Source organism: Filicampus tigris, chromosome 13 (genome assembly GCF_054856515.1).
Source record: "Filicampus tigris isolate MCC_2025a chromosome 13, RoL_Ftig_1.0, whole genome shotgun sequence".
NCBI classification, from domain to species: Eukaryota; Metazoa; Chordata; class Actinopteri; order Syngnathiformes; family Syngnathidae; genus Filicampus; species Filicampus tigris.
In genome coordinates, this window is record NC_141229.1 from 7493197 (window position 1) to 7519466 (window position 26270).

General features: G+C 41.4%; 2 protein-coding genes across 6 annotated transcripts in view; both read right to left on the reverse strand.

Annotated features, from left to right (window-relative positions):
• The window catches only part of e2f2 (E2F transcription factor 2), a 36514-nt gene extending 24862 nt beyond the window's left edge, over nt 1–11652 (reverse strand). The window contains exon 1 of the mRNA XM_086048702.1: nt 11190–11652. The gene's annotated coding sequence lies outside the window, so the exon portion shown is untranslated. The remainder of the gene's footprint in view (nt 1–11189) is intronic.
• Nucleotides 1147–26265, reverse strand: LOC147137407 (uncharacterized). Of its 5 annotated transcripts, XM_086048707.1 has the most exons (8): nt 25832–26265; nt 25296–25455; nt 20384–20548; nt 17853–20282; nt 17593–17680; nt 16755–16922; nt 14868–15057; nt 1147–1549 (listed from the first exon to the last, which is right to left on the reverse strand). In XM_086048707.1, the coding sequence occupies exons 4-7, from the start codon at nt 18206–18208 to the stop codon at nt 14881–14883; spliced, it is 789 nt and encodes a 262-aa protein (XP_085904833.1). In that variant the 5' UTR covers nt 18209–20282; nt 20384–20548; nt 25296–25455; nt 25832–26265; the 3' UTR covers nt 1147–1549; nt 14868–14880. The 5 variants fall into 5 exon arrangements, with proteins under 5 accessions (XP_085904833.1, XP_085904834.1, XP_085904830.1 ...); XM_086048708.1 differs by lacking the exon at nt 25832–26265 and having other exon boundaries at nt 25327–25812; XM_086048704.1 differs by lacking the exon at nt 25832–26265 and having other exon boundaries at nt 25296–25812.
• Nucleotides 26266–26270: the final 5 nt, after the last annotated feature.

Below are 26270 nucleotides of genomic sequence, written 5' to 3' on the forward strand. Positions count from 1 at the left end.
CTTTAACAACCAATACAAAAAAGTTAGCATTTTTTGGGGCAGTGATAACGAAATGGAGTGTTTTTAAAATATAAGCCTCAAGCAATGGTTGAGCTGTCATTTGATGGTGAAATTAAAAAAAATGGCAAAAAGAGATGAAAACTACTAAGACGAAAGACTTACTACTAACCCCCGCGATGGAGTGGCAAAAATGACATAGTTAATGAAAATATCAAAATTTCAAAATAACGTCTAGATCACTTAGAGAATTAGCATCAACCGAGATGATCTCCGCCAGGGTTGGTCACGTTTTCAGGCTCCCAGAATGCAGTTATCACATACAAATGCTCCAAATGTCAGTTTTAACTGATCTTAGTTAAAAATTGTCTTGTGTAGACTCCCGCTGGATGAGTTTGTTTGCATGGACGGGCCAAACTAAGCTATATCAACAGAGACGACCTCTGCCAAGGTAGGTTACGTCTTTCAGGCTACAAAAATGCAGTTCTCATGTACAAATGTAAAGAAAAAAACAACAAGAGAATTTTAACCAATCTTAGTTTAGATTCTAGTGTAAAAGCCTCCTGGATGAGTTAGCACATTTGCATAGTTAACCATTGTGACGGTATAGCAAGAGAGACGACCCTCGGCAAAGATTTTAGGCTACTCTATGTTAGTTGTTTGTGAACCTTGCATTACTCCTATGCAGGGGATAAAAAAAACACAAAAAAACAGAATGGCAGCTGCTTTTTTCAGTGCTACCATCGCTTGCAAAATCCATAATGTAGCTAAGAGGGTAAACTAATCAGTACAGTATATCAGTCGTTGTTACTCATATTCATTTTTGAGTCACTGTAATTACAATCATGTTTTTTTTTTCTTATTCATTGTAATTTTAAGATACATTGCTATTATTTATCAGTGGTAAAAGGAAACTAGTGATTTTGGATGGATGTATGGGAGTTTACATCTAAGATTTATAGTAGATGGCATTCAGTGTAGGGGAATCTAATTGAAAGGTTCACCAAGGTAGCTAACAAGCTAACACAATAGGCTGTTTTGTTTCATGTTTAACTATGATTAACTTCTAACACTTGTGTGACAGTTAAGACTGCTGTCAAATGTTATTAAAATCAGTCTGTTTATTTGTTTCCGAACAAAAACCTAACCTCCTGTACACATCCGTCTTTATTAGAATCCAAGCTGCAGTGAGTTGGGTCTTCCACGTGACATTTGCGTCATTAGCGGGATTAATTTAACACACGTGCTCTTCCCGCAGACAACAGTTGCACAAGATTATTAGCAGACGCAAAACTAATTAGATCACACTGTATGTGTGTGTGTGAGTGGATTCCATCACACATCACACACACGCTGGATGGGGATCAGACTGGGCGAAGAGGCCAGCTTGCCTTTGTCATGTCTGCACACGCTCCCCGTGCTGTTTATTCGCCCTTCCCGAAAGAGCGCAACGGAGAGATTAGGGCCCTGCCGCGCTTCCATGAATGGTCATCCATTCCGTTCGGTGCGAGTTAGCGGTCGAGGCTGTTTTCCGTCTGTCCGATGGGCAAGACTGCAGAGAGGAATTCAGAATTCAGTATCACGGTGGAATATGTACACTACACTTTTAGATAGAATGAGAATTGCTGGATGATAGCTAGCCAGCTAGCCAGCTAGCAAGCTATCATCTAGTTAGATCGCTAGCTAGCTAGCTAGCTAGCTAGCTTCAGAGAGATGCTAGATTAATCGACAGATGCATTTGACAAATCGAGTGTGTTGAGACAAAGTGGGTGGTGGGAGCCTCTTTCTAATTGTATGCCCAATTAGAGAGAGAGAAAATACTTGGAATAAATGTGAGAGATACTTGAGTGCTGCTGAGACATGGTCACACAGACAAATACTTCAGACAAATGAGAGGACGACTCTGGATGCTGGGATGCGACAGGGGTTCAGCTGGGCACACTTCACATAGGCACACTACATCCCCGGTGGGTATGTCTGCACCTGTGTGTGTGTGGGTGTGTGTATCTAGGTCAAGTGGGTTACCAAAAATCTTAGATCTCTCACACACACACACGCATATGAATGAGTATACGTTTAGTCTTCGTCAATCTTGTGTTGATAATGAATTGAAGCAGTGGGGACCGGAGACATCATACACAGCTGATTGCCCCCACCCCAACCCTCTACACACACACACACACACACACTTGCACCTTCCCAATGTGGGTCAGCGGTGCCCCTCTTGGTCGTACTCTTCCAGACGGGAGGGGGCAGAGTGGGAGAAGAAAGGTCTGGGATATGAGTGACCTGATTAAAAACCACACAAATGCACACACACACGCACGCACACACACACACAGACCGCTAAGCTGCATGGCTAATCAAACACAACACACCTCCTGACCTTGCTACTGGACTCGCGAGTTGTCTAGTAATGTCCCATCACTGCGGCAAGAACCTCATATCACTTCAAGCCTATCTACGATGTGTGTGTGTATTGTTTTATATTATGGACATTTCCTGTGCACATTCTCCAGCTGCACTGTCACTTACTGGAAATACACTCCTTATTACTCAAGAGTGCTAAAAATACTGCTTCCTCCAGAGTAACTTAAAAAGGCCCAAGGAAGTTGTGTCTCATGCACTCGAAGGCTGAGAGCGTAGACCTCCACCAAGGCCACAACGATTACAATTTGTTACTTTGTTACAAGCATCCCGCACATGCTGCCATTTATTTCTTAAGCTGCACGCATTATTAAACGAGAAAGAAAACAATCCCCCAACCGCCGATCCGAACCTGTACCAAAATTTACTCTTGACTCACATCCCAAAAAGGGCCGTAGAAATGTTGGCAACCAGGCCAGAATGGATCCCAACTATTCCACAAAGTCATCTGAGATAAAGACAAGCAATATTGAAAATGGAAGTATGGACATTTTTAGAAGCAGTGCCAAAATTACCACACCCAGTTCAAGTTTACTGTCAAACTAGACATAAAAAAAGACAGAATTACTAATTGTGTATTTGAAACAACCACACGCACTCGCTAGCTTAATGCTAACACATCATGGAAAACACCACAGAATAGCTAATGTATAACATCGGTGTCAGTGCGTTATATCCTCTAAGAAAAAATGCCTTAATCTTATTGAGGTTTAGGGAGGAGCTGAGCTCCAAGTGCAGTACAGCTGTCAGTATTATAATGCCTCTAGGTGGTCAAGACACACACTTGAAGGAGCAGCACAACATCCATTGAATTAAAGAAAAAAAAATGGCCAAAATTGTTGACCATATCCTCTAACTATGTATGTTTGTATATGTTTTGAAGAGGCTGCAATGGATTAATAGCATCTCATCCATTTCAATGGGGAAGGATGATTTCAAATCTGAGTGTTTGAACTTGAATAACTTTTGCTTTATTCTTTCCATTCAAACAGTAGAAATTTGAGAGGTTACTAATCTAATCTACAATTTGTGTCCCCCCCCCCATTGTCAGCCCCTCCCGCTGCAGACGTCTGTAGGGCAATAATTAACTCACTTAAGTCCGGCCACGCGTTGACACAGGTGAGCGGCGTTATGGTAGTTAAACAGTCATTACAACACAACACACACACACAGAGACGTGACGTAGCGCTTCGGCCCGTCTGTCACATTGAGACCCATTCAGTCACTCCGGTCGCTGTATTACCGCTGATTGGATCAGGCCGACGCTGGTCCCGTCCATACAATGTGATCAATTTAACACGGTCGTCGACTGCCTTTTGTCAGGACTTATCTCTCGCTGGCATGTGACGCGTCCTCCACTGTGAAGCTTATCAGCGGCCTTTCAAGTGCCGCTTTTTATGATCTGCTTTCCGAGCCCGACCCAGCGGTCTTTTACACAGTCTGCAAACCTCATTCACACTGAGCTCGTTCACATTTGAGCTTCTTCTTAAGCATGTGGGGTGCACTTCTGCGTCTTTTGAAAGCAGCTATTAGTGCATGAAAATGATGTAATCCTACAGTAAATGATGTACAGGGCAGGGGCGGAGCCATGAGTGGGCCTGGGTGTGCACAGGCCCACCCAGATTGACAGACTGCCCACCCAGTGAGATTCATGAAAAGATAGACACTTTAAAAAATTTTGTAAGTTACTATTAAATTATTTTTTGATTTCTGTTTTGTTGTGTTTTTTTCGATTTGATTGAATATTAAGGATGGCATAATTGTGGTTGTCTAAGGAAGAGCTGAACTTCATATTATTCAGTTCGTCATTTTATTTATATTTTATTTATACAGTGAGAGAAATATTCAGGCCCACCTTGATTTTTCCAGGCCCACCCATTAGCCACGTTCTGGCTCCGCCCCTGGTACAGGGACTCTCAAACCGTGGTGTGGGCATAAGCTAGCTGCGTTGAACCCTTCTCCCAATTAGTCCATGAATTCAAGGTTCCACTGTATTCTCAGTTGTGGATAAAACCTCATTTGGATTGCGATAAAAATCACAAAGATATAAATACCTCCGATTTTATTGCAGCCGTAAAACTTTAAATCATTCTCCTGCAAAATGACAAAAATTGGGCTAGCTCACTCTAGTTCTCAGTGGCTCAAATGTGCGTTTGCTGAACTGCGATATAGTTGGGAAACATTGTGTGTAAAGTCTAAAACTGTAGGTAACTGGCTCTAATGGGACCCGCAGTGTAAGATAATAACCATAAAAGGAGCTTTTGGGGTTTTCCAGATGACCACCTCTCTTTTTACACAACAACATGGTGATGTTAGGCTAACCTCCTGCTGACTTTAACCGCAGCATCTGGTAAGCGTGAGGCCTCACCTGAACTCTTTGCACTGAAATCTGAGTACCGCTCATACGGTTACGGCTGCAAGGCAGCGTGTTTGTGTGTGCGATCGTGTGCGTGTTTGTGTGTGCGATCGTGCGTGTGAGTGCTCAGTGAGGCATTTTGCGAGGCAATCGCTGGATTTGGGATGGGAAGCAAAAGTGGCGCATGTGGTCCAGCAAGAGTTAAGTTTCATTATTAGAAAGCATTCAAAAAATTCTATTTAAAAAAAAATGTGTGCCGGGTACGGTTACTGAATTAATTTCTTAAGGTTACATTTTTGTCAAGTCAAATATAGACTTGGAAAATAACTTGGCTTTTTACTCCCCAATATGAGGAATTTATTCTCAAAAGATTTATTTTTCTCAAAATCATAATTTTTTTCTTGTGAACTGAGTAAAAATTAGTTTTTTTTCCCCCCAGGCACATTTTTTCCTTCTCAAAATTTGGATTTCTTTCTCGTAATAAACATTTTCTTCAAAATCACAAATCGTTAGCCTAATAGGATAATTGTCATTTTCACTCATTCACAGCTAGACATTTCCAGACCCTCTTCTACCCTAATGTTTGAAAACATTTGAAAAAAATATAAATAAGTTCCTGGGATTGAATGGCTGGGCTGTAAAAAGACAAATGACATTTGTCATTTGCAGTGAATGAGTTAAAAGTCATTTTTCATTTTCTGTTACCAAGTCAATAATAATAATAAAAAACGATTGTATTTGCTGAAAATTTGTCTTTTTTTTTTTTCTTGTTTTCCAAAAACATTGAAACATGACTTAGGAAACGGTTATTAGCCTAAATAAACTAAAACTATAACATTTCCCCCAACATTGTGCATTCTCCAAGTGCCCACTTCCGCCATTTTAGGACTCTGATGCCAGTGCACCACATTTAGGGAATGAAAAGAGCTGCGAAATTACCAGTATAGGGTCTGATCCACCTCCTGCGAAAATAAATTGTGCATAAAATACTGCATATACGAGTAGTGTAGTGTCAAGGTGTTAGAAATGTGCTTTCAAGAGGCGGGGCGTAGTGGGGTGTCACATGATATTGAGTAGTCTGTGTGTGAGTGTCTGTATGTGAGCTGTGGCGGACATTAGTTCCAAGTGCATCGGCGACTGTGGCTCTCCTTTGCCCCATGCGAGCGCATTACAATAAGTAAAGTCTATAACGCTTTAAAAAAAAAAAAAAAAATTAACTGCAAACCGTGTCATGCAGCCTTTTGTTAACAGTGAACGACGAGTTAGAAAGAGACCAAAAAAAAAACAACAAATGAGACAATAAGAGCACACTCCCTGCACAGCTGCCGTATTTTTTTTTTTTCCATAGAAGCTATTTCCTGTCAAAAGTCTGACAAGGGAATAATGATGGCTTTGATTGGGCCCCCAGTTAACGGGAGGCACTTCCTGTTGCTTTGTATCGCTTTCATTGTGAGGCGGCGGGGTGGGGTTGGGGGTGGCAGGGTTTTAGGGAAACAGCTGTTGGAGATGACACAGTCAAGAACATCCCTGTGACCCCCCGCCAACACTCACACACACTGTATGGAGTAAATACAGAGTTGTGCATTTGTCTGACGTGACGTCATTACGCTTCAAAAAAGAGCAACCAATTGGCCTCCAGCTGCACAAAGCAGAAGATCAGATCTCAAATTCAGATATCAGATTTCAGAAGTCAATATGGTTCTAAATATATCCCATGTCTATGAAAATTGTGACTTCAACCCCAAAATCTCTTTCTTTTGCAATGTTACGCACTAATTTTCATAATATCATCTTAAAAAAGGTTAGAATTTTTTCTTTGAATAATTTTATATTTTTTGCAGCGTTTTTCTCATAGTAGGAAAGATTTTTTGTAAGACAACAACCATTTTTCCTCCAAAGTATGTCTCTTTTCTTTTAATTTTACGTGTATTTATTTACAAATAAAACTTAAACTTTCATTTTTTGTAACAATTTAAAAACTAATACAGCTTTTTTCTTTAAATGACATTTAATTTTTTTCACTCTAAATATTCAAAATTGCAATCTTATTGCAACGTAGAAGTCCAGTGGGATTCATAATAACATCTCAAATCCTCTCTCAACCCATCAGTTTGACAGTAATGTTTGTTGTTCAATGCAGAAGATAAAGAATATATAATTGTGAATACTCTTTCATTGTCTGTCAACATGCTGTTGCTGAATTGTTGGTGTTCAATCTGTCACTAAGGGTTAAAGCGCTGCAACATCGATGCTCATTAGCCTTAGCATTAAGCTAGCAAGGTCTTGATTTTGGCAGTTGTATGGCTGTTTAAAAAATTTAAGGTGGAATTCTTTTTGTTTTATGCTACAGTAAATTTAATCTGGGAGTGTCATTAAAACGCTTGTAGCCACTTTTTGATGAATAGTTCACTATTTGTTAAACTGCTGCTTCATGTTAAAATGAGTTGAGTTGAGTTCACTGCCACTAACAGTGTTCAACTGCTCATAGCTCAAGTCTGCACTCTCATGTCAAAGCAAAAATTTCTAACTGGAGTCACTTATATCTCAAATTATTACTGTATTGTAAAACAACTATAAAAAAAAACAGATGACTTTGGCTCAAAATACAGTATAGGAAGGGCACAAATAATAATAATTAATAATAAAATAATCTTCCCCAAATATTTTTCTTTTCCAACAAGTTTATTCTTGCCTTTTTTTTTTTCTAAAAAAAAAAAAAAAAAAATGTGTGCCATTTTCTCAATGTTTCTTTTGTTGATTCTTGTAGGATTTTGACCTCTATTTATTCTCTTCAAATTCTGGCTAACCATTGCTTGTGTGCCTATAAAGTGGTCAGCATTCAAAATAATTCCAGTAATGTGTAATAAAAGGAAAACCTGCGTGTATTGGACATCAGATGATGTGTCACATATCAGAGACACATGACTTCTGTCTCTCACTTTGTTTTTTTATAAACAACTTTTCTTCACAAATCGGCCCTTGTGATTGACTCTCCGCCATTGTTTTGTGGCCCTTGCGTTTCCCTTCAAAGGCCGCACTGATGAGCAGCAGACATTAGAGGGAACGTCCGCGAGTGCGTGCGCCCAGCAGCAGCAGCAGCAGCAGGGGTCACGGTATCAAATGCCGGGGCTAATTGAACTCGGGGTCATGAGCGCGCATCGCTGATCGTGCGTGCCGCTTAGCATATCTTGATAACATCACAACCGCAATTACACACGAGGAGGAGGGAAGATAGCTTATCAGAGTTTTAGTGATGTGTACTTGTGACGGGAAAGTTTCGCACCGTAGAAACACTGACAAAACAGGCACTGCAGGGGTACCTTGACATACGAGTGCGCCAACTTTCAGGTTTTTGGAGAAACAGACTATTGTTTGGCTTTGAGGCCCATGCAGATATTTAGCAGAATAAAACATCAATCACAGATTCATTGACTGATTCATGAAAAAATATATAATGAATAAAAGAATTTTGGGGAGGTCACAGGCCGAATATTTGACTGTTTTACAATACTTTGTCATTTAGTATTTGTTTAACTTTACAATAGAGTTTCTCTCTGTTGTAAAGTTGAACAAATACAAAGTGGTTGTGTTATCACTTTGGCTAATGCTAAATGCTATATTGGTTGACAGTTCAAGAGCTGTAAACAAGTCAGTGAAAAAATGAATGTAATTGGAATGAATTAAAGATGAAAAAATGAAAAGCCGACATCCATCCATCCATATCTAAGGCGCTCTGGATTACAAGGCACACTGTCGATTTTAGAGAATTTTAAGTTGCGCAACTGGATTTTAAGTGTGCATCTGAAAAACGTGGTAACTCAGAAAAGCCCGCTATCTTAATGCTACGACACAATGCAAAATGCCATAGCTGAGCTAGCGAAACTAGCATCAATGATGCTATAACACTAATGGATATATGAACATAAACAGTGCAGCAACCCATGTAGACGGACAATATTACACTATACACTGGCACATATTCTATATCCTCTATGAAAAAAGACTATTACTGCATCTTGTTGAGTAGTTGTGACTGTCTTTGTACCGTGCAATAATCGATGTCTGTATTTTACTAAGCCCCGTTGGCCACGGCACACACACCAGAAGAAACATTATAACGCCAATGTGCAGTGCAGCATGAAATCATGATGCACAAACTGATCAATTCTTTACATTCTGTTTAACGTGCTTATTGATGTATGTTTTATAAAGTAATATACTAGTGTAGAACATAACCACCGGTCCGTGGCCCAGTACCATAAGTGGCACTAAGCTATTTATTGCCACTCCCAGTTGAAGTTTACTGTCACACTAAGCTTAAAATAAAGGCTTAGATGAACATTTAAAACAACTCCACAATTAGCCTTTAGTCCGCTAACTTAATGCTAATGCTAACACATAATGGGAAACAAAAAACATAATGCTTCAAGCAAATGATTAATTGGACACAAATGGTACAGCAACACAGTGAATCCAACAGGACTCACCGTCATATAGTCTTTATCCTCTGCGAGGACCTGAGACTACTAAAAGTGTGATACTAAATATGGCAGGGGTAATCAATTAAAACATTTTTTTTTATGTAGTCTCTCTGTATCATCAATTTTCACAAAGGGAGTGTACTTTAGTGACAATTTATGTTTTGTGCTGTGCTATGTGATTTTAAAATGTAAAATACGTGCTTTGGTTCAATAAAATTTGGGAAATACTATTTTACTCTACATCTTTTTCTTGGTCTTTCAGACAAAGACAAAATAAGATCACCCAAACGAATTCCCGCATTCAATATTCTGTGTCGTATTTACCAAATAATTGGCCTGAAGTGACCGAGCACTACTAGTTTGCCGTGGACGGAATTGAATGGAATTTTGACCATGTGTCTAATCTAATGACTTTTGACCTGGATGACATGTTGATAAAGACTCAGGACGCGGACGCGTTTTTGATCACTCATTAACTGTCTGCATGTGTTTTTGTGTGTGTGCTCCTTTGTGTTCCTCTTTCCTCTATCACATTTCTCTGTAGCGTCACCTCTGACCCGGTCACCTGACCTCCCCAGCTCTTACTCCTCCTCGCTCATCCAGCTGTGGACCAGGCTGCGTGTGTGTGCGCGTGTACATCTGCAATACATCCTGGAGAAACTGCGTGCACTTTGACTGACAAAAGTCAGCAAACACGTGTTTTTGTCGCCTCTTATCTTGGCTCGAATAAAAATAATCACTAATCACATGCTCACTTTAACACAATGGAACCTCCAATGCAATCTGTTGACATTTTTTGAGTCAACTTTTTTTGTGAAAACAAATTTAACCCTGCGCTCCTAGAAAAACGTTATCCTTTTTCAAGTGTAAAAGGAAGTTAATCACCTTAACACAACGAAGCATGATGACATACTGTAAATTGTAATGTTGGATATTGTCGCTGTTCTCCAAGTATCTCCAATTTTGGAAACTTTTTTAAACTTTCTCAATGCGATGTCTGTAACACGGAAACTCTATTCATGTAAAAATAAGAAAAATGAAAAAAAAAATGGAGATAAGTGTTTTTCACATGACAGCGATGATATGAGAATTCAAGGAAATAAACCGGTTTTATGAAACGTAATCAAACCAGGTCTCTCTCTCTCACACCCACACACACTAGATTGTGCGTTAGAGTGCCTTATCGCTCTCACCTGGCTCCCCTCACTCCCTTGCACAGCAGCATGAACTGAGAAGGGCTTACCTAACCAGCTAGAGTTCACATTTTCCTTTTTTTACCCCCCCCCCCAAAAAAATGATTTCACTCTCCAAATAATACATCATCGCCCAAAATTCCATTCTCTTCCTACAAAACATGCATCCCCAAAAATGATAAAACCCCCCAAAAGATGTTTTCCCCCTCAAAATTGATACTTTATCTTAAATAAAAACAGCTACACCTTTCCCTAAAATATACATGCCTTTTATTTTATTTGGAAAAAAATATGCATTTTTTTGCAGTGTAAAGCCGCAATGGCAAACTTAAACATTTATTCTACTAAGACTACAACTTTCACCCTCCAACATAACTATAATCTTTCTAGCAACATTACATTTCATAATAAAAACAATCAATTTTGATTTGTGACCAGCATCCCCTGCTTTCTCCAGCAACCAGATTCCTTGCGCCCTCCACAGGAGAGCGGAGGAACTACACCCACAACAACACTTGCGAGTCAACTTCGAACCATTAAGCACGTTTCTTTTTTGTACCTCATTACTGATTATTCTGAAGCACTCAGTTGATATAATATAAAAAACCTATAGGAAGCATCATCCAATCACATTTGTCTTTTGTTTTGCACAGTGCAATTTACCGATAACAATGCCCCAAATCTGTGCCTGAGTTGAAATTCCCCCCCCCCATTTCTGGGTACGTTTGAACTCACCAGGTCGCCCGGCACTCCAGCACACAGGGCCTCCTTTTGGTTCCCTCCCATCCCGCTCTCTCTCTCTTCCTCTGCTTCCTCTAGCTCGCTCTCCCCCCTGCTAGGATCCCCACAGCTGCGCCGACCAGGTGCGTTCCGCCCCACACACACACACACACTCGCACGCACACACCAACGGACGCAGCAGGAAATGCCTAATACCAGTTTTAGAATGATGCCACTATGCCAGCTTGTCAGCGAGCAAAGACGACATTGAGACATCGAGTGAAAGTAGAGAAAAGGGAGATGAATCTATTTGCGCTAAATTATCACACTGAAAAATGACTCTTAATTCTTACATATTGCTTGGGTCAAATTTGTCCCATTCTGGCATTTGACGGCGATAAAAATATGGTACCCTAAATGAAATTCGATGAGTTTTCCTAAAGTGACCATTTTTGGCCAGGGTAAAATTGACCCAAAAGATGCTACAATATGTGCTTTGAAAATGAACAGTACGTAAGGGTTGAAGGGAAAGTTAAAGGTGTTAGCAAGATTTGAAGATAACTTTACTAAGCACACACACAAAAAAAAAAAAGAAAATAAAAAGATTTGACACCTCGGCAGTCACACCTTCTGTCTCTGATTGGTTGTTTCACCTTGGGCGCAGTGGTTTATTGCAAAGCCAATAAGAGGCACAAAATGGAGCCAGAGAGGGTAGATTTTATTTTATTATTATTTTTTTTTCATCATAAATCATTTTACTCATGCACTACTGTTAGGTCATACTGCCAGTTTTAACAAATATGACAAAAGTTTTTTTTTTATTTTTTTTTATTGCAAAGCCCCTCCTTAATGAATGTGGCGTAATCAAAACGTCCAGTTTGCGCAACCTCTCTTGTAGGGACTGTCACATAAAAAAGTCTCACTGTGTGCAAGTGTGACTTGATGTGTGGGTGGATACACATGTGTTCTTATCAAGAGGAGTGGTGGTGGTGTGTTGGGGGGGGGGCACCAGTTATTTTGGTCTATGGCTCACCACAGGCCCAGCCGTCTTCTTGCAGCACCGTGACAGAGGATGTGCAATAATCTAGTTTAAAGCAGCACTAAGGAAGAATTGTTTCGTTTGTTAGCTCAAGGGCTCCCCCAACAGTTGTGAAGCAGTTCATGTGTGTATGGTCAACTAAACGTCAGTGTTTCCCAACCTGTATTGTGCCAAGGCTTGGAAAATATCTCGTGGCGCACCATTGAACAAAAATGTAACCAAAAATTGCATACTCAGGTTTATTAATCTTAGTGGAATAGTATTTCACTGGTATAGATAGATAACCAAACATAGGCACATGGACAAAATTGTTGATACCCCCTTGTTAATGAAAAAAAACAACAACACAGTGGTCACAGAAATAAATTGAATCTGACAAAAGTAGGAATAGATAAAAACAATTAAAGAATGGAAATCACACATTGCTCTTGAATTGTGGTTCGATAGTATTTAAAAAAGTATATATATATATATATATAAAAAAAATAAAATGTTATGAAATAGGCCTGGACAAGAATAATGGTACCTCTATAAAAGACGGAATGTAATTAGACCATATGGACATATTCAAACAAGGAGTGTCCTCTAAGGTGTCTTCAAATTGGTAATCAGTCGGTGGGCCTATTTACAGGGTGACAAGTAGTCACCAGAGCTGGGCATTTTACTACAAATTGAGCATCCGTCATTCGTCATCCATCAAAAATGAAACGAAAGACTCACCACATGGAAGTCTTTCCTTGCGATGGGAGCCTTCCAGCTCCAAGTCCTAGTTTAAAATTTTACCCGGCATTTGTCAACCGTCAGCAAAACGGCCGTCCGTCAGCGACGGATAGACGGACCGGTCCGTCACAAAGGTGGAAACGCCCAGCTCTGGTAGTCACTGTGCTGTTTGGCGACAAAATGTGAACCACACTAAACAAGGACCAGAGGAAGTGAAGAAGAGACTTGTCTCAGGAAAGAAAATGATTGGCAAACAAGTTAAAGGTAACGGCTTTAAGACCATCTCCAAGCAGCTTGATGTTTCTGTGACAGTCGCACATATTATTGAGAAATCTAAGATCCACAGGACTGTAGCCAACAAAACCGATAGCAAATTGAAGAGACGGATAATTCGAATGGTAACAAAAGAGCCCAGAGCAACCTCCAATTAAATGAAAGGTGAACTCCAAGGTGTCAGATTGCACCATCCATCATTGTTTGAGCCAAAGTGCACTTCACGTGGGACGACCAAGTAGGACACATTTGTTGAAAATAAATCATAAAAAAAGCGAGACTAGAATTTGACAAACTGCATGTTGACAAGCCGCACAGCTTCCGGGACTATGCGCAGACAAGGCATAGCAGGAAAAGAACACTGTCCCTTGTGTGCAAATGGAGGAGGTTCGGGAACTTCAATTCAAAAGCAATGTCGGATTTTCATTGGTTACTTTTCCTAATATTTTTAGTTATTTCTTTTGTCAGATTCAAGTTATTCCTGTGACCACTGTGGGGTTTTCTTTCATTAACGGAGGGGTACCAACAATTTTGTCCATGCGTGCGTATTTAAAGTGTATACTGTTGCAGGCTCACATCGAAACACCGCCAGCCCAAAATCACGTTCAATCGCTAATTTTATATGGTTAAAAGTTGCTAATTTATTATGCTGTCATTGATTAAAAATGGTACTCATACGGCGCCAGCACCAGCTGTCCTCAAATACAATCTGCGCTCATGGAAAGCTTCCAACCATACAAAGAGCCTTTAATGTGTCTCAAAAGCAAACGCCTTTGTTACATCATCTTCCCAACAAGAGTTGCTCAACATCGCAAAACGTTTTCCACTAATTGTTTGAGACTAAGTTTGTACAAGCACTGCACACCAAACATATGTGAGTGACTTACTGTGATGACCTCTGACAGGGGAAAGTTGCTGCTGCTGCTTCTTAGAAAATGTTGATAGAATTTTTTTTTTCTTTCACCACAGCTATACAGATAAATTTGCAACCCATTTCTTGGTAGCTTTGACTTATCGGTTTTGGTAGTTTTCTACCACTTTTTGGATCAAAATCTTGGCCTCGCGTAGTAGGTCAAATCCTCAATCCAATGCGCTGGGTATAAATAACTAGAGGTGGGCATTTTACTAAATTCTGCTCGTCATTCGTAATCCGCCAGCGATTCTGATACCCGTCCGTCATTCGTCAGTCTGTCATTTTTCGTGACGAATTGAATTGTAATCGTCAGTCCGTCAATAAGTCCGTCAGTTAGTCTGTTGGTCCATCAGTTGGTTCTGCCCAAAGTACACTGACCGGGGAAAACCCACTTCCGTCATTCATCAGTCCTCTTTTTTAGAAAGGTATCCCGTTATTCGTCAATCGTCAGCAAAACGCGTGTCCGTCAGTGACGGACCGATTTAACGCTTCGTTAGTCTGACAGAACGCCCACCTCTGCAAATAACCCAGCACCGCCTCGATCCCTTTTGGACTCATTATCGGGTTAGCTATTTTACTCAATTAACCCAGCAGCTATAAGAGTTTATTTTTCAAATTACGAAGACTTTGGTGAATTCACGTTATGAAACGTGGTTCAGTACCTCCAACTGTCCGACCAGTTCAGGGGGAAAAAGTTGAAATTTGCAACTCAACAAAAACGTTGGTGTTTGAATACGTGTAAGATAACCTCTGCCTGGCGTTCATCTTCTCCACGGAGGACAGGATGCCTTTGTGTGCAGATGGCGTACGAGCCGTTTGGACCAGTCGCAGAACACCTTCAAGCTGCGAGACATCTCCACAGAGTAGCGGTGCACATCAAACGCAGAGGAGACCGCAGGAAGCGACGGATGTAGCAGCGGTAGGACAACCGTGTCGATCTGAAAACCACAAAGATTATGCTCGATTATGAAAAAAATATGAATTACGATTATTTTGGTAATAATTGAAATCACGATTATTCAAACGATTATTTATTTTTTTGCTACAAAACAAGAACAGGCTTAAACATGTAAAAAATACTAAGACAAAATTCTTTGAAACGCTATAATAATTTAAGTTCGTTTAGGACCCAATAACATTCCTTAAATTATTATTATTATTTTTTTAATTTAAAGTGCAGTACAGTGACAGAGTGGCTTGGCTCAAGTTTGACCACCAATTATTTGTCTCACTGACTTGACGACCGGTCCAGTCGATGTGTCTGACACTGACGGCCCTATTTCCGTTCCCGGTGCCACTCTAGCACAAAGCGTAGTCTAACTGTGTGCACGGGTGACATTTGCGCCGTTGTGGGAGTGAACACGGGCAGCTTTTTTTTGCGAGCCAATGGAAGTGGCTACCCTCATTCCCTTTAGATTCAGCACACTGTGTTTGACATTGCAGAAGCAGAAATAGACTCGGAGCCCATGCAGAAGATCGAAGCATGCAAAGTACGTTTATAAGGAACTAAAAGCAGACCTCCACGGGTGAATGGTCTGTCTGCCTGTACCTCGATCAAAGTTACCAAAATGGCATTACACCACCTGCGCCACAAGTTAGACCTGTTTCGAGCTGGTCTAAGGTCTAGTCTACTTTCAGTTACTAAATTGTCAAGAGTGTCAGGGGCGTGTGAAAGTGAATTCACAAACATGCTGAACTCGGCTTGTACTGGCACAAAAATCAAAATGTTTTAACGCCAAGTGCACGTGTGCTGTCTACGAAAATAGAGCCCTTACCGGTATTGGATTGGCCTTATGTGTCCCGATATTAACTGGCAACCTTTCTATTGCTTGTCAAGAATTATTTTTCTTTTGTTTGTGTCCTGACACTGGCAATCATTCGATTATTGTTCTGACAATTGACTGGTGACCAGCCCTGTGTCAAAAAAATAAAAAAATAAAAATAAATAACAAAATAAAAAAAATGTTGTCACTTGAGCTCACATGCTCAAATGTTTGAAACATTTGACCTCAAATAGGTCAGATATTTTTCTCTCTTTTTAATTCCTAGTATCTAAAAGACTGTACCTTCACATCATCAGAAGTCTTTTAGATACTAGGTACAGTCCCCTCCAAAAGTATTGGAACAGCAAGGTCATTCATTCCCTTGGTGTTTTATAAGACATTTGGGTCTCAGATCAAAAGATGAATATCAGACATAAGTTCAGAATTCCATCTTTGACTTTCATAGTATTTATATCTAGATGTGTTAAACAACGCAGGACACCCACTTTCTCAAGTGAGTATTGGAACGGACATCATTACATTAACTCATAGCGAATAACATCTAATATTTGGTGACCTTACATACAATTACAATTAGACTGTTGTATTCTTCATTTGAAATACTTTTCCAGGCCTTTACTGCTTTTCCAGGCCTTTACTGCAGCCTATTTCAGTTCTTGTTTGTTTCTGGGGGTTTCTCCCTTCAGTCGCCTCTCCGGAAGGTAAAACGCAGGCTCTCTTGTGGGTGATTCGGGTCATTATCTTATGGCATGAAGAAGCAATCAAGGATTACGTCACCAAATGTTATTCACTTTAAGTTAATAATATCCGTTCTAATACTACCTCATCACCAGTCGATCCAAACGCCTTACCTGGAACGGGGCCGTTCTAACGAAGCTGGCCAGCTGCAGCAGGTGAATACCGGCGGTGCCCGCAGTCTCGGAGGGCAAGCCGACGCTTTCCGTGGCCGTCTTGAGCCACTCTACATGCACCCTGAAGGCCAAAGTGTGCATGTACAGCTGAGCCAGAGATTCGTTGGCCTACGAGGACAAATCAATGTGGCGCGTCAGTGGCGTCTGAAACACTCCCACATGCACACTGCTAGATTTACAACCTGAATTCTGATATTTATTCCATGTAATTGTCTTGATATTCTCCCAACAGTCCATTTGTTTTTCTTTTTGCACTGCTTCCAGTATACATGGATGTGAATGTAGCCTTTTCTTGTCCAATCAGATTCTAGGCTCTACTGTTGCCATGTCAATCTAATCTGCCCAGGGTCTTGTCAGGTTTAATGATTTTTTCAATTTTTTTTTTTTAACAAATCACATTTAGAATTCATCCTTATTGATGACGTCAGCATTTTTCCATCCTGATTGGTCAGCGCAAAACTAGTTGCAGCTTGTGTAGCAATCTGCACACATTTGTATACTTAATAATCACACATATCTGGTGTGTAAATACATTTCATTCAAAACGCTTGATGTTTGTGTCATATTATTGGCTAAATGATGCACATGACATGGGTGCTACGCGATTGCCTTTTTGCACACTTCCGTCAAATCAATCAAACTTTATGTTTGCAGTGCTTTCATACATAAAGTGCAACTCAAAGTGCTTCACGTGGATTCAAATCGACGTCTACCGCCACTTATCCACAAGGCCATAGACACACACACACACAGGCTAAAAAAATGATGATGCAATGACCTCAGGACCCGAGACTGGGTAGAGAGCATCCGGGTGAGGAAACACCAACTCATGGAGCCGTCTGCACCGGGACCAGATCACAGGCCACCTGCACGGGGCAACCAATGCATTGGTCGGTTTCTACAACTGTAGTGGCGGTATTACGAGTTGGAAAAGCCCCGCTGAAACCCACATAAAATGTGTCTAGTGGAAGTACTACAAATTTGTACTGACTGCACTTGTATATGTTTGATTAGTGCTGCGAGGCTGAGATTGTTTACCTTCCATGTATGGAAGTGAGTAGCAGTGGTCGATATGACAGGAAGACTTCGTAGTCGGACATCCAACAAGTCCTCAACAAGCCCTTCGTCGAGCTGAAACACAAATGGAAAAGTTTCAATTGGGAGCTTTTCATGGGAACGGCAAGCGGGGTGAGGAGGGAGAAGATGAGGTTGCAGAAGAGGACGAAAAAGGGAAGGAGGACGAGGAGTGGAGCTAGTATTGTCGTGACAGCGTTTTGTAGTTGCTCCGCAGTCTGCCTGATGACGTCCATTTGAACAACAGCCGACTTGAGCGCCTTGCAGAAGACATTGTCATTGTGGGCGGGACGACACCGCGACGACCGCAGCAGCTCCATCAATAGCAGCAGGCGCAGGAGACAAAAGAAGGAGTCATGGATCACTGCCCAGGAGAAAACACCAGCATGATGATGATGACGATGCGTCAGGATGGCCGCACTTGGCAAATCAACAACACAGGCTCTTCAAAATTCTGCTTTCAAATGACACAAAGGAGTCAAGAAGATAAAACTTTGGCGCACTTGGCAAATCAACAACACAGGCTCTTCAAAATTCTGCTTTCAAATGACAAAAAGGAGTCAAGAAGATAAAACTTTGGTGTCATCCATCAAAGTCATCAACAGGACCAAAGGGGGCGTGGCCTCATGTGTCCTGAGTGATGAAAGACGATCACATCATCTTTCCCCATTGAAATGAATGGAAACGCCATTAATGCGTTCCAGCCTCCCCAAAAAATCCCAAGAACATTTTTTTATTTCTGTAATTTGTGATTAATGACAATATTAGCAGTTTGGCAGATATAATTACTGAATATTGTTCATAAAAGACGCTCCAAGCTGTTTTTTGCCAGTCTCATCTTACTGTCAAACTAAACATCAAACTAAGAGAGTTACATGTTGTGTATTTAAAGCAACCACATGCCCTGCACTACCTGGGGCTGTTTTCAGAAAACATGAAACAAACGGAACCTCATTCTGATGATCTTATATGTATTAATAATTTCATTTCAAGCATAGAATTGAATGATATGTTTAACTAAGGATGCAGCCGATTTTAGCAGAGGTGGCCAACATCCTGAGGAGATGTTTAAGGCAATTTTTTTGGTCAAATTATGACAAAATTATTTTAAGAGGCTGACGATATATATACATATATATATACACACACACACACTGATATATATATATATATATATATATATATATGGACACATACTGTATATATAACTATGACTTCTTGAAATGTCACAAAATGCCACTATAAAGTAATACAGTGGGTGATTGGATACCGTTTCTTTAAAATAGAATGATAGAACTTGATGCACAGAATCCGAATACAGCAAATGTGCAAGTACACGGCTCACGCAAATAGAAACAAGCAACCTGCCGACACCTCAAGGACGGCCACATTCTCACCTCAAACTTTTCCACCAACTGACTTGACTTTGTCAGGCCAGAGTTTCCACCGGATGTTTTTTGAGGTGACTTTTGTTTCTAAAAAAACGTTCTGAGAACTAAATAGGGTCCCTCAAGCCAGAAAGGAGAAACCCTGTTGAACTCATCACAATATAAACCCATTTTAATAGTACTGTAGTAAGTGTAAGACTAAAACGAAGTGGTAACAAAACAGCAAATTGAGGGAGGCCTAAGACAGTGTGCATTACATTCCCTTTTTTGTGATTTTTGACCATTTCAGTGATTCTCAATGTGTGCTCCCGCTCATGGCACATAAAGAATCGCTGAATGTTCAAACTGTAATCCTTGCTGAGAGTGTGGGCACGCGCCGCTAGTTGTCCAGCCCTGCTTAAGATGCTCACTGAGCTGAAGTCTTCTTATGCATCCTTTGATCGAATTAGATCTCAGACCCCCCCAATAAGTTACGTTTCCTGTTATCTGGTTATGATTACACATTTCCTATGCAACCATTGGTACACAAAATCAGCAAAATGAAAATAAAGTTGCGGCCTTAATTCTTTATTTGGAGGGGGGGTGGGGGTGCTCACTTAACTGAAGTTCGACAGGATTTGCCTACGTCCCACATGATGACATTTTTGTGTGCCCGTCAAGTCTTTAAAAAAAAAACGTTAGTTGGTTTCCAACACTGAACGCCTTTAAGGGGAACTTTTAATATATTAACACAACCAATGATTAATTCAGCAAAAAAACCCAAATGTGTCACCATTAGTCAGGATGATTTTGTAGTATACTTTCAGTTTACACACACACACACACACACAGAGTGTGCCGCAGGAAGAGTGTGGGTGTTGAGGAGCAGCTGCTTGCATCATCTTCATCATCATCATCATCATCATCACCTCCTTTCATTTCTATCCATCATCCTCCACCATGATCAGCGTGTCCTCCCTCACTGGCATGTAGAGGAACATGCCCTGAGTCAGTATCAGGTTCAGATCTGTTGCAGATAGAAAAGGCGCAGGCAGCGGTGCGAGCTTGTGAAAACAACACCACATCCATGCACGTCCTCTTTGTGTACATGTGTCATGAGAGTTGCACCTGAGAAAGCTGAACGTTGCGCAACGGCACTTTCCTGTGTTGTGTTGTGCTGCAACGGAGGCCTTGCTGGCATGCTGGCAACGGTGGCGAGGCGTGGCTCGCATGCGAGCAGATGCAGATGGACGGCGCAGATAAGGACAAGACGAGGGGAAGGAATACATGTCCCTGTAAGTCAGACTGAGAGCTGATTCACTGTACCAACTGGAAATGACATATAAAGGATTATGCAGTATTGAAATGTGAGGCCTCGCATCAGGGACCTGAAAGTAATACTCGAGTAAAAGTACATTCATGAAAGAAAATTACTTTAGTATAAGTTAGTCATCTTGTAGTGTAGTGCTTGAGGAAAAAGTCTGGAAATATTTTACATTAATTGCACTCACAGCGGAAATCAACCCAAACTTATTTTTTTCAAGAATATGTTCCCAGCAGGCCCACTAGTTGAAACACGGCATTCTGTTTGATTTTGCGTTTGAGCAAGTTAAGCAGCATGTCATGTCATTTTCAGTCGACAGAAGACAACATGGTGGCTAAAAACGAGTGCATTTTGCTGCTTAACTTTTATTATCAGAATGCCGTGTTTCAACTAGTGGGCCTGCTGGGAACATATTCTTGAAAAAAAGATCTTTGGGTTGACTTCCGCTTCAAGTATTCATAGTAATTTCTCAAATTAAATGTCTTTAAAGTAAAACTAAACATTTTAAGGAGGGAGTGGTTAGAGTTTTCATTATTGAGTGAAAATACGATAAACAAAGTGTTTGTACTCTGCCACATCGCAAGACTGGAGATATTTGTGATTTTAAAACCTCACACCTGAAAAGAAATCTGGCAGTGAGCAGACAAAGCAAAGTAAATCGACATGATTTGATTCCTTTTCATGGTCTTTTTCTCTGCGCACTATGTAATGTTTGGTGGGTCGCTTGTTGCTAGGCACTATTAAAGCAGCACTGGGCAAGAAATCGACTTCAATAAAATGTTTTCACAACTCTTTTGATGAAACATTGCCTTACAAGTAGTTGAATGTGACCTTTGTCATGCCCCGGGGGGGTCTGTATCGTTTTTACTCGCACTAAGCAACTTTGAGGAGGATGGAAGCAACACTGGCGCACAAAAAAAAAATACAAATGTCCTGAATTGCTTTACAGCATACTCACTTCTTCCTTTCGCTATAAGGAACTCGAACGTCTATACACGCTATTACTGGTGTCATGGCAGAAGCCCCAAAACAAAAGTATTGTTTAAACAAAATTAGATTCATTACCTCATTGCTATTCATCTTTCACACAGCCACTGGAAATAGAAATGCAATTTAGTCAGACTTGCAAAACAGCGAGAGCTCATGATTTCATGACACTGCGTGCTGGCGTGCATGGGAAATGTGGTTGACTTTTGTCAAAACACTACGGCTTTTGTCCACATGGCGCCACCATAAACAAAAACTGACATATGACACAGTGTAGCTGATGAGCAATTAGTAGTGCATCAAGCACAATTCAACATTTTTCCTGCACATGCTTGGATGGCCTTTTGTTGCTAGGTAGAATTTGTGGGGCACAATCATTTGTGCCCCAAAGTCCAATACAAAAAAATGGCACACTCCATTCACTGGAGTGCTATGCTATTTTCAGGATGATTTTGGGCAGACGATTGTACTGCCGCATACAGCAAAAAAAGGACAGGGAGAGGCGGCACAACCGTGTTGTGTTTTAATGTGTTACACTGCTAATCAGAATTCGTGGGGCACAGTCATTTGTGCCCAATAACCAAATGTAAAAAGCCTAATATATATATTTTTTTCCTGGTGACATTATTTGGAGGGTTGCTGTTGAGTAGAATTAACAGACAGCGATTCTTTGTACCCCAAGCGCAACATAGCATTTTCCTTGTAAATAATATGCTTTGGATGGCTTTTCTTTGTCCAAAGGCTGTCCATCAAAGCCCAATAGAAAAAATGGCTACTTAACAGTCATGCTCTTATGCTGCCACATGTGAAAGAAATTAGGAAACACATTTCTTGGATTCGCTTTCCTGGTTAGGTTGCACTCGTGCGTGGTTACTAGTTGCTCGGCAGAATTTGCGGGGCGCAACCACTGAGCACCTTAGCCCTCCGCTAAAATCCCAGTCAGGTCACATGTTTGGATGGCCTTTTGTTGCAAGGCAGAATTCATTCTAACAGCCCAACATGAAATGTGCAACACGATGCTACCTTCTTGGCAGTATCAGAATAAGGACCGGGAGGGTTGGCGGCAACACAGTCATCAAAAGTCACACAAACACAACACAGACTTGGGAAAATACTATTGTGTGACCAAGTGTGATTTTTTGTTCAAAATGGGTTATGTCAAACGCCATCTTCTGCATCCAGCGAAGAGCTGCCCTTCTAATCACGCCCTTCTAATCACCACTGAAGCCAATATCCTCCATATCCCGACCCCACTGTTGCTAAGTGGCAATTGTGACAATGACTCGCTGCACTTATTTCTGCACTTCCTGCGTGCGTGCGCACGCGCGTGTGTGTGTGTGTGTGTGTCACGCGCTGCCAGTGTCGGCTAGCACGGGCGGACGCACACTGGCTACCAGGTGCACAGTGCGGGAAGTGAGCCAATAAGCTGGCGGCCCAGTGAGCAAGCCAACTGGGCCCCACGGCCACGTGCTGCCCTCCTCCACAGCCGCCCTTAACCCATTAGCGTTCCCTCTGGTGAGAAAAAAACAAGTTTATATTTGATACAGTGGAACCTCAATTTAATGGACCAGACACCAACGGACCCCGGATTCAACGGACAGAAAATAGTGTCCCGTCCACTCAAAACGCCCTTGCGAAAGTCGCTGTTTAAATCTGTTAGTTCCCGTATTGGCTGCAATTAGCAGTTAAGTGCCATCAACAGGCAGCGACCTATCAAGTGTTTGCGGGTAAACAAACTAGTAAACTAAGTAGACCAGAGCAGGCTAAAAGATGCTGGACGTACTTGGTACAATGAAGCCCCGTTTTTATGTGTGGGATAAGGAGGTCTGACGCCTGCTTTAGACACTCACCTAGCTATAGTACCTCGAGAGTTACTGATGTCAAATTTAAATTCATTAAAGGGGAAATTTTCGCACTCTTCCCCCAGCTCGCCCTCTAGGGCCGCAGATGCAGCAACCCAGACAAGGCTACACTTCTCTGGGCAACACAGAGGCATTGCTGTGCTCCGGTTCCTGGAGCCCCGGTGCTCCGATAGAGAGGCCCTGCGCCCATGCAGGAACCATAGGGGGGAGGAGGGAGAGGATGCAAAACACATCTGGCAGCTGCGAAAAACCCTGCATACTACGAGAGAAAGGGCACGCCGTAGAGCACAGACCTCCACCAAGGCATTTTCAAAATTTTTCAGTGAAAAAAAAAAAATCCTGAATGGTAACACTTTTTGAGGTAAACAACACATTTTAAAAACTATAAAGCAAACTATAATCATGTGGAAGCCCCAACGTGAATTTGCAAAAATCGGCAAATAATTGACACCCACACAAAAAGGTTTTATAATTGCCTATAGATGCCACAAGACACTGGAAAAGCACTTTTTTGTATTGGTTCACAAGACCGTACTCTAATCTTGATATTGAAAAAACAGCTTTAGCCTATATGACTATGGCCACTTTCTTTATAATGTCCAAATCCTTATTCATTTTGTCTTATATGGTCTGCAGTGTCTGTTGTGTGGACACATGTGCAGCACACAGAGCAAGACAGTGGCGAATTGGATGGCCCTGTCGCTGGTCCACCAGTCAAGGAGCAAGCTAGCTCGCTATAGTGTCGAGCTAACATGCTAGCTGGCTTGCTAGCTGACCAGAATGTAGTGAACTTAAAAGTTGAATACAACTCAACTGATCAAGCGGTGATTCTTTCAAGTATCATAGTTTGAGAATCACCTAAATCACAATTGTGTGAGTCAACACTTCTGTACTGGGCTTGTCGAAAAAATTGAGAAGCAGCGGAAAGGAGGCCGCGGTGCATGATGTGTACATGTGTGGGTGCACATCTCTGCAAGGTGTCTCACTTGTTTCTTTGCGTGGGCGCTAACTTGCCAAGCAAGGTGCGGCGTTCGGGGTGGTGGTGGGTGAGAATGCGCGTTCATATAAGTGTGTGTGGGTTGGGGGGGGGGGGCACGCCTGACGTTCGCTCTTCCTACGCGACTCTTCACAATGAGTTGTTCTTTTTTTGCTTCTGTAGAATTGAACAAAGTGGCTGGGTACAAAAGGAGAAAGTAGAGCTTGAGAGAGCGAAGTGTTAGCATTTAGATAACACAGAGTAGGTCAGTGGGAGAGGCACAAGCAGCCGGCTGGAGCGCCGTGCTGTTTGCGGCCAGCTGTTGGCCCATTAAAGGCCCATCTGCACACAATAGGCTCAGTCTCAACACACACTCACACCCACATTCATACAGTTCATACATACAAAGCCTGGTTCCTTCTTGTGGATACTTTTACATCTCTAGTTGCAAACAATAGACAGAAAGGGAATGCACAAAAACAATTTGAGTTCAAATTGTGTAAAAGTGCTGACAGGGAAAATGTAAAAATAAAAATTGACTTGAACATTTTTGGAAAGTTAACATTGGAAAGGACAAAACTGAGTATTAGACTATACTGAATGGAGCTCTAATGTCAGGTTTAAAATGGGGTTTTGTGGAAACTTGAACTGACAGTCTGTCAGAAAAGTCCCAGGACGGGATTCACAAAGCTAAACTACAAGTTGACCTCTTCAATGTGGGCCGGATGATCAACTAGTATCTCTACAAAGACATCCTGCGACGTTTGCTTGGTTCAGTGAGCAAGATGAGTTGAGAGTTATGGATGAACCACTCGTGCCTGCTCACAGTCCTGAGCATCTGACAGTTCCTGGCTGAGAACATCGCTGTGATGGAGCAAACTCCCTACTCACCCGTCATCTTGACTTTGTGTGATTTTTTCACCTCTTTCTTAAAATCATCAAGGGGTCCTGTCTTCAAGTCATGAATGACATCAAGATGGCCGGAAGAATCATTCCAGGAGTGCAAGAAGGCAGAGAAGGCTGGAAAAGTGTGTTAAGAATCCAGGGAATCCTTGAAAGGAGAAAACTTGGTAGTTTGTAGGTTGGATTTAAAAAAGCAGGATAACAGAGAATTAAAATGACAGTTTTCATCAAAAACTTATTTGATCTTGAAATACTGTTGGCCTACTTCCTGCTTTGAGTCTTCTTCTTTTACATTCTTAGTGTAAAACAATACAGTATACCGCTATCTTATGGCCAACTGTGGAATTACACCCTAAACACAACCCATAACAAAATGGAGTTACAACTGTACTGTGTAAAAATGTCAAGCCTGCAAACCTGGAACCCACGATGGAGCGGGGTTATTTTATGTCACATTTTATGTGACATTATTCATGGTAATTTTATGACATGTCATCCCCAAAAAAAAATTTGCTTAAACTTGCCTTTTTTGCATTTTCGCTACCAGCAGGCCGAACTGGAGGGGAACACCACTTGCTGTTTTCATCCGTGCTTCCGCTTAAAAACAATATTACAGTTGCGGCTATGCTAGGAAGGAAAAACCTACCTCTCTTTGGCACTGTTTTTCTGCCTTGGCAGAGGTCTACGATCATTCTAGTTAAGAAGGTCATTAGCTCGCACACACGTACAAAAATAAAAACACCGCATTGTGCCAAATTAAATTAAAGCCAGGTGCTGGGTAGCAGCTAGCTGTCCCAACCACATACCACTCAGTGCGGTTCCATCAAGCAAGCCACAGCACACACACGCGCACACGTACACACACTGCTGCATGCAGACACATGCAAAAATATCTGTCCCAATACGAAAATAGGCCCTGAGAGGTTGCACCTGCACCTGTGCCCTGGTCCACACCTACACACA

Excerpts from the sequence above, each read along its gene's own strand:
- LOC147137407 (XM_086048707.1), bottom strand. The coding sequence starts at position 18,208 with ATGGAGCTGCTGCGGTCGTCGCGGTGTCGTCCCGCCCACAATGACAAT. Across the intron at positions 17,681-17,852 it reads CTCACTTCCATACATGGAAG|GTGGCCTGTGATCTGGTCCC; the intron begins GTAAACAATCTC and ends TGCCCCGTGCAG. Across the intron at positions 15,058-16,754 it reads TTAGAACGGCCCCGTTCCAG|ATCGACACGGTTGTCCTACC; the intron begins GTAAGGCGTTTG and ends TGTGGTTTTCAG.